The sequence below is a fragment of the Polyodon spathula genome, chromosome 18 (assembly GCF_017654505.1).
Source record: "Polyodon spathula isolate WHYD16114869_AA chromosome 18, ASM1765450v1, whole genome shotgun sequence".
Taxonomy (NCBI): Eukaryota; Metazoa; Chordata; class Actinopteri; order Acipenseriformes; family Polyodontidae; genus Polyodon; species Polyodon spathula.
The window spans coordinates 28,938,089-28,954,494 of record NC_054551.1 but is presented as its reverse complement, the minus strand read 5'-3'; the positions used below and the strand labels follow the sequence as shown (position 1 = coordinate 28,954,494).

The following is a 16,406-nucleotide window of genomic DNA, read 5'->3' as shown; positions in this document are numbered from 1 at the left end:
CTGATATGTGTAATGTATCAGAATTTTAAGATTTTCTACATAGTAAATGAGCCCATGTTGAAAATATTAGCACTGTCAGTGTACCCAATAAAACAAGTTCTGAGTAAAACAACACCACCAAAGTCTGCCTCCTTTTCAAATTTCGAGGCAAGACAAACGTTTCTCCTAAAGTCTTAATCAGTGACTTGAACTATAACACATTGTCTTATACGATAGAGGCATTTGTCTAGTCCACTTGACTGGTTTCTTATTTTTACATCAGTATTTTTGATCAAGTGTTTATTGTGTTTATATTTTAGGATTTTTTAAAAATAATAGATCTATTAATCTCATCTACCTGAGGCATCACAAAAACAGTGAGCAAAAAAAAAAAAATGGGTACTTCTAAAGATCTTGGCTAACCTCCAATTACATGCAAGCAAATATTTTCAAACTGTAAATGACATGCAAGTAAATATATGTATATTAAACAATAGCTGTCAATATGAAACATTAGCAGTAAATAGCATTATGTTAGTACTTTGTATTACTTGGAATTGTCTTTCAATATAATTTCTTGTCACTAGCAGTTATGAGTAATTGATTGTAGAAAATGTCACGATTAAAACCCCTAGTATATCCATCTTTAAATTTGAGGGCAGTTTTGTTTTTCTTTTTATATAAAGTCTGCGCTAAAAAGGTAAAACTGTAATCAATTTAACTCAATATTTAGTGACAATTCTGTGAGATACTTCAACACACATTTATGAAATAGCACTATGCAGTGAGAGAATACCCAGTTGTTTGTACAACAAGGCTGTGATACAAGTACAAATCTGCAACGTTTGTCAAAAAACTTCTATCAAGAAAAGAAATCGATAACAGAGAAGCCTTTTCCTGCTGAGACGCCATCATCACTGGAAAAGTGGGCTGGCTGACCCCCTTGTGTCTCTGACTCTGCAGAGTGATAAATTGTACAGTGAGCTTATCTGTGTCTGCCTTGTGATCCTGCATTGGCTCCAAATGACCTTTGAAACTCAACAGCAGCCTTGTGTCTTGGACATGTACAGCTCATTTTCAAAGCTTTCTTTCTAGATAAGGAAGTGGTATTTGTTCCATTGGTTAAATTAGTGTATGCTATCTACCAGTGACACAAAGGGAAGATCCTTACAAAAAAGAAAATAGACGGAAGATTTGCAACAGGCTTGAATGGGGGGGGGGGGGGGGGGGGGGATCAGGCGCTTACAGCATCTCAAAAACAGCGATTTTCCTTTTTGTTGTTGCTAACAAAAGTACCTTCTTGAGATTAATCCACTGCTTGAAGTAATCAGGAGCCTGCAGTCCTAAGTGCTGGCATTGTCCTGGCAGCCTATGAGGGAGAGAAATAAAGCAGGTTGATTCTATTAGCACCACTCCTGACAATACAAAACCCTCTGTTTTATTAAGCTGCTTTCAGAGTGAGCAGCAACTGCTCGGACGGTGCAGTGAAGAGATAAGGGCCTTCCACTCAATTCAACACCGCCACTCCACCTCAATCAACCCCAGCAATGACCACAGTGTTTCTTTTAACACCTTCACTATTTTCAGGTCTATTTTCCTACCCTTCATAAGCTTCATAAACTCTATTATGTCTTCTTGTCTGGGCAGAGTCACTTGCCAATAAGAGAGTGCTTTTGGAAACACTAATACTTGTGAACTAGCACTGAGGACAGAGGGTTGTTCTATTGTGCGTACCTTCAGAAATGTTTAAAAACATATTTGTAATGAAAAACTTTAAAGAAAAACATGTTCAATAGTATTCTTCCCAGCAAAACCTCTGCCCAATCGCCCATTAACTAAGGGGGTCACAGGGAGACTTGCTGAAATTTGTGCACTTTTTGCAGCCATTCATCAAATTTCAAGCCATTTAAAGAAAAGATTTATCATCATTTATCAGTATTACAGAAGCAGGTAAACGGAACAGAATTTTAAAGAAAGAAAAAAAAAATCCAACAATGTCAAAAAGAGCGTACGTCATTCTGCTTGTAACCCCCCCCCCCCCCAAAAAAAAAAAAAAAGAATCAATGTGAACTACAAATACATTAATAACTAGTGAATTTCTAACCTATCAAAGAGACTGGACTGAAGCAGTGTTATAACAAGTCAGTAACGCCCGCCTGTGCTGCTAAACAAGTCCATCAACAGCGAACAGTTAGAAATATCAGCACTGTGTGTGTGTGCGTGTGTGTTAGCTGGAAATACACAGCGTGTCAGTCAGTGCTGGGCAAATGAGACACAACAAGCACTCACACACGGAACACCACCATCTCAGAGGTTGAAGTCTCTCTCAAACATACCCGAGCATGACCACACAGTGCCACCGTACCCTTAAGCATTGAAACTGATACAAAGTCTGAATTATTTTGCTTTAACCTCAAACCACGATACATTATATAGAACAAATATACCATTTCTATGAAAATTTTACATTTCTTTAAATACTTCAACAAGACTCAGAGTCACAGTATAAAGCATAGAGTGAAATATGACACAGCTGTCTAGTCAATGAGTGTACTGTGACAGACATTTAGAACACTGGACCTCTTGATTACTTGTCCAAAGTTCATGATTCAATGTATCGTGATGCTACATTAAAACGTAATGCATTGAGAAACACCACGGAAGATCATGTGCAGTCCAGCCAGAGGTTCCAGAACAACGAATGTGTGTTACAATATTGCAGGTGCAATAAAGTGCGCATTTATAAATAAATAATATATATATAAATATATATATATATATATATATGGGCTTATACTGCCACAGCCAAGCCTTTTTCCCCCAGATATTTGCGTGGGAAAACTACACATTTAAAAGAAACAGAAAAAGAAAAGAAAGCCATTCACGCCGACTGTAAAGACACATTATCCTGCGTGAGGTAGCTTCCCTCTGCAGTCAAAGCTCTCCAGAGCCCTGGCCAATTCCCGCTATGAAAATGTAAGAGTGTCCCAGTTAATTGGCTGACCCCCTGGGGTCAAGCCAGTGACTCTCTGCTCCTCCATAAATATTGTATGAGCCCATCAAAGCAGTTCTGTCACCCTGTCATCCAATTCCACCCACCAGCCAGCCAGCACAGCCACAGAGCACATCAGCCCCTCTCCACGCAGTGTGCAGACTACTCTGTGATGCAATCCACAGCAAAGGGAGGCCATCAATATACAGCATTTTCTGTATTACCATCAACAGGACAGCATTTCAAACTGTTATTTTTAATGTAACCACAGATATTAATGATCAATTGTGGTAACAATTACAAGCTTGTGATTTTATTATCAATATTCGGTGGGTAATGAAAAATTAGTAAGTGAATAACTAACAAGGTTAAATTTGGCAAATAAAATAAATCCATTTTGAATTTTGTAATATAACTCCGTCTTGTATCAGTGACTTTGGTAAGTGTGCAAATAAAATCGATCTACCAGGGCTTTTTCTTTTTTCATATTGTTCCTAAGATTTAAAGGAAAAAAGCACTGTCAGGCTATTCGGTTTTGAATAGACAAGGGTCTCTGTAAGTTTAACATGTTGCTTTCTGTTTAAATAAATGGCTAGAAAGTGCATTCCACTCCCATTTCCATTCCACATCTCCAGTTGTAAGAGCCAATTGTTTCCTCAGGAACAGCGGGTTTAAGGACAGAGGGAGAGGGCCGGAGGGCCAGGGATGTCTGTTTACAGCAGTCAACAGAGCCAGGTGTCACTTTCCTGTGTTTACATCTCCCTGCCCGGAGGGCTTGGCTGTGTCTCCCTCTCCCTCCTTCTCCTTCTCCTTCTCTCTCTCTCTCTTGTATCTCTCTCTTTCCCTCTCGCCAGGAGATGGCAGGACCCATGCTAATCACTGGTGACACATCATTGAGGAGAGCAGGCTGTTTGCAGTCAGCAGTACGTTTTGTTAATAATTATTTTAAGAGTGTCATGTCACTGTCACCCTTTCCGCTAACAAAGAGACAGGCTGCCTGCCGGGGAGGGGAGACGCTTCCAGTGAACGCAGCTCTCTGTCTGTCACTACATCTCACCGTTAGCCACTTTGCTGCTAAAGGGGAGGACTTTTTTTTTTCTCCTCTTCCATCAAAAGCCATGTCTCTTTTCTGCTGCTGCACAGTAACACTAGAATATCGCTAGTACAACCCATTTACTATCTCTTTAAAATCGTTTAATCACACGCACACTCTTGGTTCTAAATAATAATACATTTCTAAATAATAATATGTTACTTACTGATTCACCCATTTATTTGATCCTCTTTTACAACATGTCAGATGTGACCACGTGGTGGCACTAGCGCAAGTTTAAAATTACACCCAAACAAAACGCAATTACAACATTTGACCACTAGTGGCTTTGTGTGTTTGGGTTCTTTTTCACAGTGCTATTGCCTACCTGTAGAACAACTACAGTATGTCTTGAAATACACAGATATTAGGAGACAAAACTATGTCTCTGCCTGTAATTCACCCCATTTAAATCTATTTTCTGTAATGTGAGGACTACTGCATAGCCGTTCACAGAAGAATGCCAGCCACAGAGGACTGAGCTGAGAGCATTTGCAGATGTTACGCACTTGCGGGAATAATTAATAAGTGCTAATCAATCCACGCACAATTTTGGTGTTCCAGTTACCGTAAAACTTCAAATAATTGGCGTTCTCCAATATTCACCGGGTCTCTAATAAGCGCTGGGACTTCTGGGAAATATGGTAAATAGGCGCCGGGTCTCTTTTAAACGCCTGGTTATGAATAACAATATAATGCGCGTCACACTGAATGTTTCAGCCAATACACACACGTGGCTGTACGGCGAGCTTAACAATTTGTTTTTCAACAGTGATAAAGAGTCCCTGAAGCTCAAGATGAATGACTTTAACTTATTTTAGGGTACACTTATTTTTTTTGTGATGTTATTCATTTTAAAACCAGTTGTGAAGCTTTTTTGAGCGTGCTGAAAGTGATTAAAATACAAACGTTTTCTGATATTAACAGGGTTGCATTTTAGTGCATTTGTATGTTTTTTTTTTTTTTTTTTTTGTATTAACAGTATTTAGTGCATTTCAGTCTTGCAATGAATATTCGTATTTTGCTCCTTTTCCAACGTTCTTATTTATCAATGAACACATTTTTTAGTGTGTTGTGGGTCAACAGCATGAACTTATTCTTCGCATTAACACAGTATTTCATGCGGTTGTTTTGCAATGAAGATTCACTGCTAGTTAATTTTTCATCAATTGTCCATGCTTGCCAATGTACACGTTTTGAGGATGAACAATAAATATAATATGTGTTACTAAAGATGATACTTGCTGCTTTTATTAATTTTAAAACCATGTTTGTTTTTTTATTGTGCTGCAAGCCTACCTTAATACACGCTTGTGTTCCGATATTGACAGGGATGTCTTTAGTGGATTTTACTGTTTTTATTATTATTACAATAAAAACTGTTATTACCCACTGACACTACCTTTAATGATGTTGCTGGAATGTTGTAATTTACTTATGTAATTTCTATAAGGTTGCAGTACTGTTATTTACTTACATGTATACAATCTAAGTATTTATATAGGCATATCTATATATATATGACTATCTATCTGAATTATTGGGAGATGGATTAGTGATCTTATATAAAATATATATATATTATATTTTTTTAAATGAGCATGGAGATATGGAATAAATAACAAAAAAGAGAGAAAGAAAGACTTCTGTTCTTCCTAGTTCTTTTTCTTTTTTTAGGGCTGAAGGCAGAAGCAATCAATGATTTAAACAATAATGCTGCTTTCTGTATTCCTTGTCACACTCCCAGGCTCCCAGCTGCTTTAGGGACTGTCACACACTGTCACCAACAGACAGCTCATCTTTCCTGCACTGCTACTCCATCTTCTAGCTGTCTCCCCGGCCTCCCTCTTACTACACTCTCCCAGTGTCTTATTACTACACTTGTACTACTCTTCTACTCTCTCTTGCAGTGTGTCAACTCTTTATCTTTAACTACTCTGCCTTAACTGGCCACCTCTCTGTCCTTCTTTCTACTCTCTTTATCTGTTATAAATACAGTACTTCGTAGTTTTTTTTTTTTTTTTTTTTTTTGTATTGTTGGGAGTGGGGTTTGTAACTGTTGACTTTGAAACAACTATGGATGGTTTGCTACTTTTTATTGGAATAGTATAATATTGTGTGTGATCCCTCTGGATGCTTTTCAATTAGACATTTCTACTCATTGAGTACCTGGTGACAATGTTTGACCTAATCAAACAAAACCTAGTGCCCCAGGAGCTAGCAGCAGGGATGGGAGTATAAGAGATTTAGTGCTGAGAATGCAGGGAACACAAGTCCATGTCTCTATTGAGCATTTAAGGGGAATGGAAATATTACAATCAGCCTGCAGCAACCTTGGGCCCCAACCAAGTATAAGTGTGTTTCAAATATGAATGATGATAATAGTTTTGATGTTTTGAGGAATTCACAAGGCTGAAGGTTGGGTTCTTTGAATCAAATCAACTTTATACAGAAATGCTGAAATCAGATACAAATGGAACAACCCTATCAAACTGTCTCACTTTGCCTAAGCTATCCTGGGTACCAGTACCCATCCATATGCTGTGCCCATACTTACATTGTTTTGAGATCCCAGTCTCCACAGGTTACAAACACTGAGCTGACATCTGGATTCAGCAGATTTTCCTTATCCATCCATTCAGCCACCATCTGATTGAAATAAAATAATAAGGATATAAAACAACACTAATTCCTCCAATTAACAACTTTTACAAGAACAAGGAACTGTGATGTTCAATGTGTCTTTTTTAGGGCTACAATACTATGGGAGTGTATTATTGCATACTGGATGTCCCACTATGGACAGATCTACGCAACAAATGTTTGCGTACATAAAGTATACCCACACTGTACATAACCTCAATGCAGTAATCACGCTAACTTTGTGGTATGAATGCAGATTTTTAATAAACACAGACTTGTGAATTTCTTGCTTGCAATTCTTTCATATTTATACATATTCAACACTTGAAAATGTTTCATCAAAAAATGAAATAAGATATTATATAGTCGTATAAACCTCTAGCTAACCTACTTATTTTTTCTGAGATTTGGATTGCACTTTAAAGAAGTGCTGTTCATTACTGAGTAATGCTGAGTGTTTCTTATGAATATGTTTTGAATGTGACATTGTAGATGCTTACTTCAGATGAATACAATTGGAAAATGTGTGCCAGTTTAGACATTCTGTGATTACATTTAAAACAATGACACGTATTATAAAGTGTTGCCCAGATCTGTAATGCCAGTAACAAGCCTCAGACAGGTCTAAGCTTGGGGATAGTTAAAATGTCACGATTGCTCCCTTGTCTCAGTCCCCCAGCACAAACCAAGAATACAAAATCAATTGTTCAATACACTCTGCCATGTGTCAAGGCAGTGTTGGGAAATGTTATTCTAATGAAGCGGTAATCACACAGACATCACTCAGGTCACATCAATGGTCTGTCAGGTGCTGGGGGCAGTTGAGGTCAAAGAGCAGGTGTCAGGGGTCACACACCACTGACTGTTTACCTGCAGGGCTTGCTGGAGCGTGGGCTGCCCTTCAACCATGGACTGAATGATTCCAGTCAGCTGTTGAAAACAAAGAGCAATAACATTAGACCATTAAACAATATCAAATTAGGAACAAGGGTGGCGTAACACAGAGGACTTTGGTCTGTAGTTAGTGTTGTCAATCTGGCATCTGTCACTGACACTACATAAAGAATCATTACCTAGCACACATACACGTAATACAGTGACATCAAAATTATCCACACAGTTATCCTAAGTTTTAAAAGTCAGAGTTTAAAGTTTAATTGTGTAAGTTAAAACAAAGTTCCGTTACTCAAGCTGAGTGCTTCTGCATGAAATGTTAATACTGCTTGCCATCATGCTGCAGTATACAGTAGTTCTCGTCTTGGCCATTGTAAATCAGGCACCTTTGATACTCCAGACAAGTTATTTAATTAATCTGTTTAGTTTCAAAATGTTTCCTTTAACATTCATTTAGTTATGCCATCTAACTTTTTTCTTATGCAATTAAATAAACTTGGAAAACTATTTTTTTTTTTAAATTATATTTATCATTATTATTATTATTCATCTCCTTAATATTGGTAATTTATTTTGTCCAGGAAAATTAGGCAAACTAATTGGATTTATTTTCTTTTTCCCTTTCAGTCAATAACGCCCATGTCGTCTGATGAAAATACCACGTCCTTCCAAAGAGGTCGCTAATGGCTACGCACAATATACAAAATCACCAGGAACCATTGCTCTCGAAGTGATTAAAATTCACAATTAAACTCAGATTATCCCTAATGACTCTCCGGAACTCCATGCACTAATTTAGCTTTCAGTTGGCCACCAAAACGATTTCCCCTCTCCTGTAATAAAATAATATACCTTTTAGGAAGAAATTCTCATTTCAGAGAGTTAATCTACCTTAAGGTGTTTGTGTTATTCACTTTTTCTAATTTAGATGAGTCTAATTAGTGAGTGTAGGTATTAAGGACTACTCTAATAATCTCTGGCACTGTTTTACACTCTCTGAAAGCCAATATTAAACTGTGTTTTAATTTTCTATGGGCAGCACACAGACTTAGTATTTTTACTGCTATGTGTTTTGTTCAACTGCACTTCAATACTGACCTAATGTATTAACTCTTCATGTTTGTACATGCTAATCCATTTCTTATCCACTTTAATATTATCAATTAATTCATTTCCAATTAACATATTTATTGTTCTACATCACCTAATACAAACAGAACACCAGTTGTTTACAAGGAGCCTAAAATCATGTTTGTAATATGCTTTGTAAATGGATTTAAGAGTAAAATTTCTCTAGAGCAGGTAAACATTCAGAAATCCACAAAGTTCATAATTGTTGCTTAATTTAATTTGCTGAATGTATAAGATTCTAAATATATTCAATTTCGGCAGACACAGGACAGGATTTGAACCCCAGGCTTCAGAGCAAAAGGTGCTTGCATATTAACCCGCCAGACCCTTTTTTAAAATACTACCCACCCCCCACCCCCGTGTGGACTCGAGGAGTAACCAGTAAGGACCACTCAGCTTCTCTGATCTCTATTGGCCCCCACGATTAGACAAGCATTTAAAAAACAAAATGAAAAGCAAACTCAACACCTCCTCCTCAGACGATCAAATTTGTTTGGCCTGAATGGCGACTAATAAGTTCTCTGTCAACATCAAGGCTCTTTTCTCTTCTTCAGCGAGCCTTATCTGGACACCATCGCTCTGCTACACAATGACAGTGTGCTGATAAGAGGAGAGCGCTCCAGCACTGGACAGGCAGATAATCAGGCCCTGCTTTCAGAACTCAACAAAGGGGACCAAAATACCTGCCTGTTATGTGAGACAGAGCCAGGGTGGGGGGTGTATGGGGACTTGCATTTATTTAATTGAGCTCTGCCAATGTATCTCAAAAACCTTGACCTAAAGCACACCATCCCCCTTTGCTAATCTCTGCAGAATATACCAACAATTAGGTCAAGTTGTGCTAATTTGTACAGATTTTCCGTGATGCAGACTAAATTCCTTCCACTCAAATTTCCACATTACCTCTGTGGAGAATGTGCATCTGTCTCCATGGAGAAACATGGACAAACATGAATAAAGTACATAGCACCCCAGAAATACTGCAATAATTAACAGATTTAAAAAACAAATCTATTTAACTCTGTATGGATTTCTGCAAAGGGTATCTATGTAAAGTCTGCGGATAACACTGAGAATTCGCATGCAGGTGTGGTCACTTGCAACCCAATCTGGGTGAAGGAAATCATTTGGACAGTTTGAAATAGGCTACAGTGCACCCCAATATAGAAGTATGCCCATAGAAGGAACGGGGGATCGTAAATCTGCCTTACCTGTGTACAGAAGGGTGTGAGCTGAGGGTTGTAGACTGGCTGTACGTAGGTATGAAATATCGATTCGATCTCCATAGTTTGTCCATTCAGCTTTAAGATTGGGAATTCAATAATTTCCTAATAGAAAGAGAGAGAGACAGAGAGAATGGCTTTGTCACAATATGTATAATCAGATTTTCCTCCTAAACCTTTGCTAAACAAGACATCTATATCAGGGTATCGAAATAAATACGCTTTGTAAAAAAAAAAAAAAAAAAAAAAAAAAGCATTTAGATGGCATCCATCTACCAACTTCACAAATACATAACCATGCCATCCATAACCCTAGTAACAAAACATAAGAAAGGGGAAAAGAGAAAATAAAAGGGAGCAATAAATGAAGACTCCTAGTAAAACCTGGAGTGGCTCAAATGCTAATCAATGTAGGTTCTGAAATGTATTTTAAAACTCATGCACAAGATATCAGGATGAGCTGCCTTTGAATTATTTAAATGTTGTGTGGCTCCAACCTCACCGTCATTATAAAAGATATTTTTTCCAGTCCTTTATATTTTATTCCAAATTCAAATCCTGGTAGTTATGCAAATAGAGCAGTCGAGGACTAAAGAGGCAGAGGATAGGAAATCACCATGTGAAGTTCTTATTGTGTTTTTATTGTTCCAATTCGTTTTGCAGAATATAATCAAGCACAGGATGCAGCAGCTTTTATGAGTAATTTAGCATTTTTTATTACTTTCAAGAATCATTTCTATACATTACTATAAATGTATGCATCATATATATATATATATAAAGTAAACCAAAGTGTGTTTTAAGCATTCTCAAGCTATCTGTTTCTGTTTTTGTAACATTAGCATAAAATTTTCTCTTTACAAAAAATAGGAGTTAAGTCCAAGTCACTACTCACAGTTAAAAAGATTCCATATCACTGCTCAGCGACAAGGTCTATCAAGGATTTTTGACTTGTTTTAACCTGATTAGATCGGAATTGAAAAGGAGTAACTAGTCCTGCTGTCATAGATTCATGGCCTCATTAATACGTACATACCTGTCGCAGAATGTAGATGGTTGAGGTCCTACATACGGATAAAACCTTTTTATGACTTTTTATTGTCGTTAACTGCCAAATATGCCACAAATGGGAGTTAAGGTGTTAAATTCCTCAGCTGATTTGCAGCTGAATATCTACATTTAACCTAAGAGAAGATCAAAATGTCTTCGCAGACAAAGCCAACACTCCATTCGCTTTTATTAACTTAAGAAAAGGCACAAAATATGATCCCAGTCTGTCTTTGAGCTTCACACCAAATGTAAAATACAATGCCAGGACTTGACAGTTTACACAAAATAATGTAAAGATGGCGAAAGGGGAGGGGGGGGGGGGGGGGGGGGGGTAGTTAATTCTTTAAACAAACAGTGCTGTTTTTGATTTACACCAGGGGCTGTTCCTTTAATAATTTATGGCTAGATGAATTTATTGCCCTGCCTGGAATAGCTGCGAAATTCGAATTGCCAAATAATTAGATTTTAGTGCAGAGCTTATAAATTATCCGCTGATTTGTCTGGACCTGTTTGTCAGTTGCCTTGTGCTTCAGGTCATCTGTGGCATTTGCCTGTTTGTCTTTTAATTGCTGAGTTACACTTAGACAGATGAGTCTTGATGCCTGATGTTTCATGGAGGGGTGTGTGGTGGAGGAGCCTTGGAAGTGTTTATCTGGGCTATTTATACAAAAATATATACAAATACTGCTAGCTTGGCATTAGGGTCAACTCCTTGAATAGTACTTTATTTCGCAAAGCTGCTACAATTCTCAACAGTTTTTCATATCTTTCTTGCTGACGGAATAATATATTTTTGATTCTTCCAGTGTGACTCCCAGCACCAGGAATCCTTACCAATACTGCCCCACACTTGTGTCTTCAAAACACATTAACCAAAATATTCCCTCAGTAATCTTTGAAGTTGCTATGTTGTTGTTTTTTTTCTGCTACACATACCACTAATAGCTTAGCTCCTTACTTCATAAGGCTCCCCATGGCTCTGGACCTGCCTATTGGAGTGAACTATTTGCTGGTCTGTAATTATGAGTTTAGCCAACATACATCTCATTGTAAAGAATATGATTTAAAAAAAAAAAAACAAAGTTACAGTGTATGATGCTAGTGATTTAACCTTGCCTAATGTACAGAGCTCTTTTAGTTTGTTCATAAAACCCTTTGAACAAAAATATACAGTACCAACCAGCAGAAGGCAGGAATGCCATGTTAAGGTTCACTGCACATCAGCATTGTCTGAATTGGTTTTAAAGTAAAAATCCATGAAACACAAGCCCTGCCATTATTTGTTTAAATTGATTTAGTGGAAAAGACCAGCTTGTGCAAGAAAAACAAAGACAAGCAAATTAAAATAAATCTCATGGAAAGATTCTGAAGAAGAAAAAATAAAAAAAGCAAAACGGCACAAATTAACCCTAGTAGGATGGGTAAGAGGAAGCACAGAAACTGCTGAATGTGGACACCTTTCATTTCAAAGATGATTTCCATCACTGAAAGCAGAAGAATGCAGGATTTTGACAGGGACACATAAAACATTTTGACAAGTGTACTGAAAAGCAGTTCAGAGGTAAATAAAAAATTGGGGTGGCTGGATCACAGCCACTGGTTAACAGCTGCTGCTTTTTGACATTTTATTAAACAGGCCTACTGAAACCACTAAATTGGCAACCAAGGCTCCCAATGACTGCCCTGGCTGCCAGATCACAGGGTCACGCTCAGGGATCAGAAACAGATTCATCAGGGCGCACTTCAAATTCCGAAGCTGGCTGCGGACAAAACACAGAATTGCAGACAGAGCTGTAAAGTACAGAACGCCACCTGCACTCGGCTACCTGCGGGTTACTAGGTCTGTGGCAGGAAGGTATTTTAACAGCGCAGTACTCAGCGTGCACTTCTAATCTCCACTGGCTCCTGGTGGCAAAAAGGACTGACTACAGTTTCAGTCCTGACCTGTAAGTATGGCTTTGGAGCGTAACCTAGTCAAAGTAATAGCACTGTAGCCAGTTCTTTTTGCCACCAAGAGCAGATCACAGACTCTCAGTTTCAGGGATGCAGACGCATGAACTTTCCCTATTTTCCATACATCAACCCTAGACAGTCACACTTTATTTAAGTAGATGTTCCTGCTGACAGTAACAATATCGCAATGACTTCCATAAACACTTTTAAATGTAACATTACTGTAGTTTTCCCATGCAGACAATGCATATCACTGAGTATTCCACACTTATCAACAGAAACTCTTTTTCATTTGTGATGAAACTTGGTAAAGACATTCTTAGAATAAATTATTGAGAACATAAGAATCTAGGGATGTAGATTGTGGTGCCTGTTGTGGTTTATTTATTTATTTTTTTACACGTACATACTACAGGTGCTGGTCATGGTAATCTACTGTACTTTTCCACAATCACAATGAAATGTTGCCCATTGTGAAAGGTTTATAAATGCACATGTGTTGTTACCGTATGCCTGTTTTCAAAGAGGCCCTGTCCTACACTGGAGTTTGTTTGTCTGCATTATAGGGAAAAATGTGAAAGTAAAGTGGCACAAACAATAAAAGTGTATTAAATTGCAGTTTAACTGTTCTGCATTGTTATTGTGATCTCAAACTGCATCTTTAGAAATATTAGTAGAGTGTACAATACTTACTTGGGGCTGAATGGGTTTTGTGTCACACGTAGCTTCGAAATCCAAGACTAAAAAATACTGGTATCTCTGTTGGGGGAGAGACGCCATGCCTGCCACTGATGCCCGCAGTAAGCTATTGCTGGACAGCCTGGGCCTGGCACTACCTTGGCAGAGTCCACACAAACTCTCTGTGGAGAAGACGGTTCTCTGAGGAGGCAGAAGGATCTGAACACACTTTTGTAGTAACCTCATTGGCGCTCCTTAAAAGCAGGAAAGTACAGCGTGTTAAGTATACTATGCAAGTAGGGTTCACTCTTTGCCTGCCTGGTATTCTATTTCCAAACTGTACCTTATGAGTGGTCTACATTTATATACTTACAGTGCAAACATGAAATGTAAAATACTATTTTACTTGAGCCCTGTAGTCTATGCTTCTGTTCTGTTCTGACCTGATTCATTAATTTGATTTTGAAATGAGCATTGCTTTCAATCCTCTGATAGCCCTGAAGTGCTGTAATTGTTCTTTACACAATTATCCTGTTTACAGTTCAGAATTTCCCTCTGATGATGGTACACACTGGCAATGGTTGCATTCTAGAGCCCCCTACCTTTCAATTATTCATTGAATATATTAGTTCTACAGTTCGTCATAGTTCAATTACTGTTTCCTCTCTCAAGCTGTGGACTTCTGTAGGGCGTGTTATACACTACCACTAATACTAATGAGACAGTTAGAGTGAACCTAGTCTCATTTGTCTTAAATTGCTACTTTTGGTTTCATTTCCGGATAAACAAATGCTCTGCGAGTTATTATTTTTACACGTTTAAACTAGCTTTTGAGGCCACATACTCTATGCCGTGCCGTATGATTTACGGCAAGACACAAAGCAACTATTTAAAATTACACGATACTGTATCAACAAGGGTTTAAATTCTAAGTTCTCGTTTCGGCGTTCTGACCTAAGAAAGCGCTCAATGTTAACTAGTAAAGCATTACGGCACAATGTAGACTACAGCAGGAACAACGCGCTGGAACGAAAAAAGGCAGGCGCTCACACTTCTCGTCCTCTACAGTGCACACTACTCATGAAGTACTCTAAGTATACACCCAACATTGCTGATATATTGCCCACTTTCTGTAGCTGAGCACAGTTTGGATGGGTGCACAATAAAAACATTCCAGCGTGGGCACTCACCTCGCAGCCTAAGCACTTCCTGAAACCGGTGATGATTGACAGGCTGGACAAGCCAATCGAAAGTAAGGCTTGTCAAATAGAGCCAATCAAATTCAAAACACAAGTTATTGTGTTGTCCCATGTGTCAGGTTAAAATCCTCTCAGCTCGCGTTTGCGGGAAGTGTAGTCTTTGAGAAAAGTGAAACAGGACTGATCTGGTACGTATTGTAGTTACTTTTTTATATTAATAATATAATAAGCTGATATACACAAACATACATTAATTAGACATATTATTGTATTGCAGTATTTAACTGCGGTATTTACTTTAACTGCCACTGTGCCCTATTTGTGTGTACCGAGTTAGTTCGTGCTCAGCCAAGCTCACCAAACCTAGTGTAAAGCCCATTGGTCGACATATTTCCAAGTTCCATGCAAAAAACATTTTAAGGTTGTAAAATAATATAAAGCATGATAATGACCCTAACACCTCTTTAAAAAGAATGAATGAAGCCTACTCTTTTATAAGATGCTTTAGAAATTGTTATAAAACAAAGTGTTTTTAAGTTTTCTTGTGTACTGTTCAGTATGAAAGATAAGTGACTACCAAGACTGTTAAGACCTTCAGTGTGGTAGACTGTGACCATTGCATAAATGCATTTCTGGAGGTAAAATGAACAACAGAACACTTAATACACCCTCATTTCTATATAGGTCAAGACAGCCACCAGTATTCTAACCAGGTCTCCTGGGGATTCAGACTCGATTAAGTCTACCAAGAATCTTCTGTATTATAACATCCGCCAAGTTCTAACCCACAAAATAATTGGCTCGCACTGAGATTGTGACAAATAGCTCTGACTTTTTGATGCCATTCTCTTCTTTGATAGGGGTATGATCTAAAGACTACTGCTGTCCTGATGTTTGAGAGGAAAGCAGTCCTGTGGCTGTTCTGTTCAGTGTAAAGTTCACTGAGTGCGCCCATGTAAAGCTGTATCTTGTACTTTGGCAGTCATGTAGCAGTTCACCATGCATTTTACCGTGCTTTTTTTTTTAAACATGCATTTCCAGTGCTACCAAATTGCATTTATCACAAGAAAATATGGAAGAAAAAAAAAGACACACAATAAAGAACATCTGTTTTTTTTTTTTCCACACAAAATGTTGTACATTTTGTCCTGGACTCAACAAGTATGATAAATATAGGCCAATATCCATAAATACATTTAACCAAGACCGTATCCAATCTAATAAATGTGTGCAGGGTCACTGTAGAAGAAGAGCCACCATTAATTCAGATGGTATGGGGAGCACACACATCAGTCCCAGCAATGCAGACCTGTTCAGTTGTCACAGATACCCTATCTGCCCTTGGCATTTAATGGATGTAGGGAATGGTATGAGTTCAATTTGAAAGCGTCTATATGGAGTCACATGGGCTCTGTGTATGAGCTCAAAATCAATCAGTTCATGATCTGGGTTTTATAGAACAGGTTCCACCCCCTTTTTATTTGCCTTTGATCACCAGCCACGTCTCGCTGCGACGGCTTCAATGTTCTCTGTGCGAGCCGAGCCAGAAATAAATGCCAGTGCCGGTAGGC

The 16,406-nt window shown here is 38.2% G+C and overlaps 1 protein-coding gene across 1 annotated transcript in view; it reads right to left on the bottom strand.

Moving 5' to 3' along the window:
* LOC121294085 (ERI1 exoribonuclease 3-like) overlaps positions 1-14,860 on the bottom strand; it is a 66,052-nt gene extending 51,192 nt beyond the window's left edge. The window contains exons 1-6 of the mRNA XM_041217639.1: positions 14,827-14,860; positions 13,652-13,890; positions 9,944-10,060; positions 7,578-7,637; positions 6,622-6,713; positions 1,276-1,348 (exon numbers count right to left, since the gene is read on the bottom strand). Coding sequence (XP_041073573.1) covers positions 1,276-1,348; positions 6,622-6,713; positions 7,578-7,637; positions 9,944-10,060; positions 13,652-13,882 — 573 coding nt within the window. The 5' untranslated portion in view covers positions 13,883-13,890; positions 14,827-14,860. The remainder of the gene's footprint in view (positions 1-1,275; positions 1,349-6,621; positions 6,714-7,577; positions 7,638-9,943; positions 10,061-13,651; positions 13,891-14,826) is intronic.
* Positions 14,861-16,406: the final 1,546 nt, after the last annotated feature.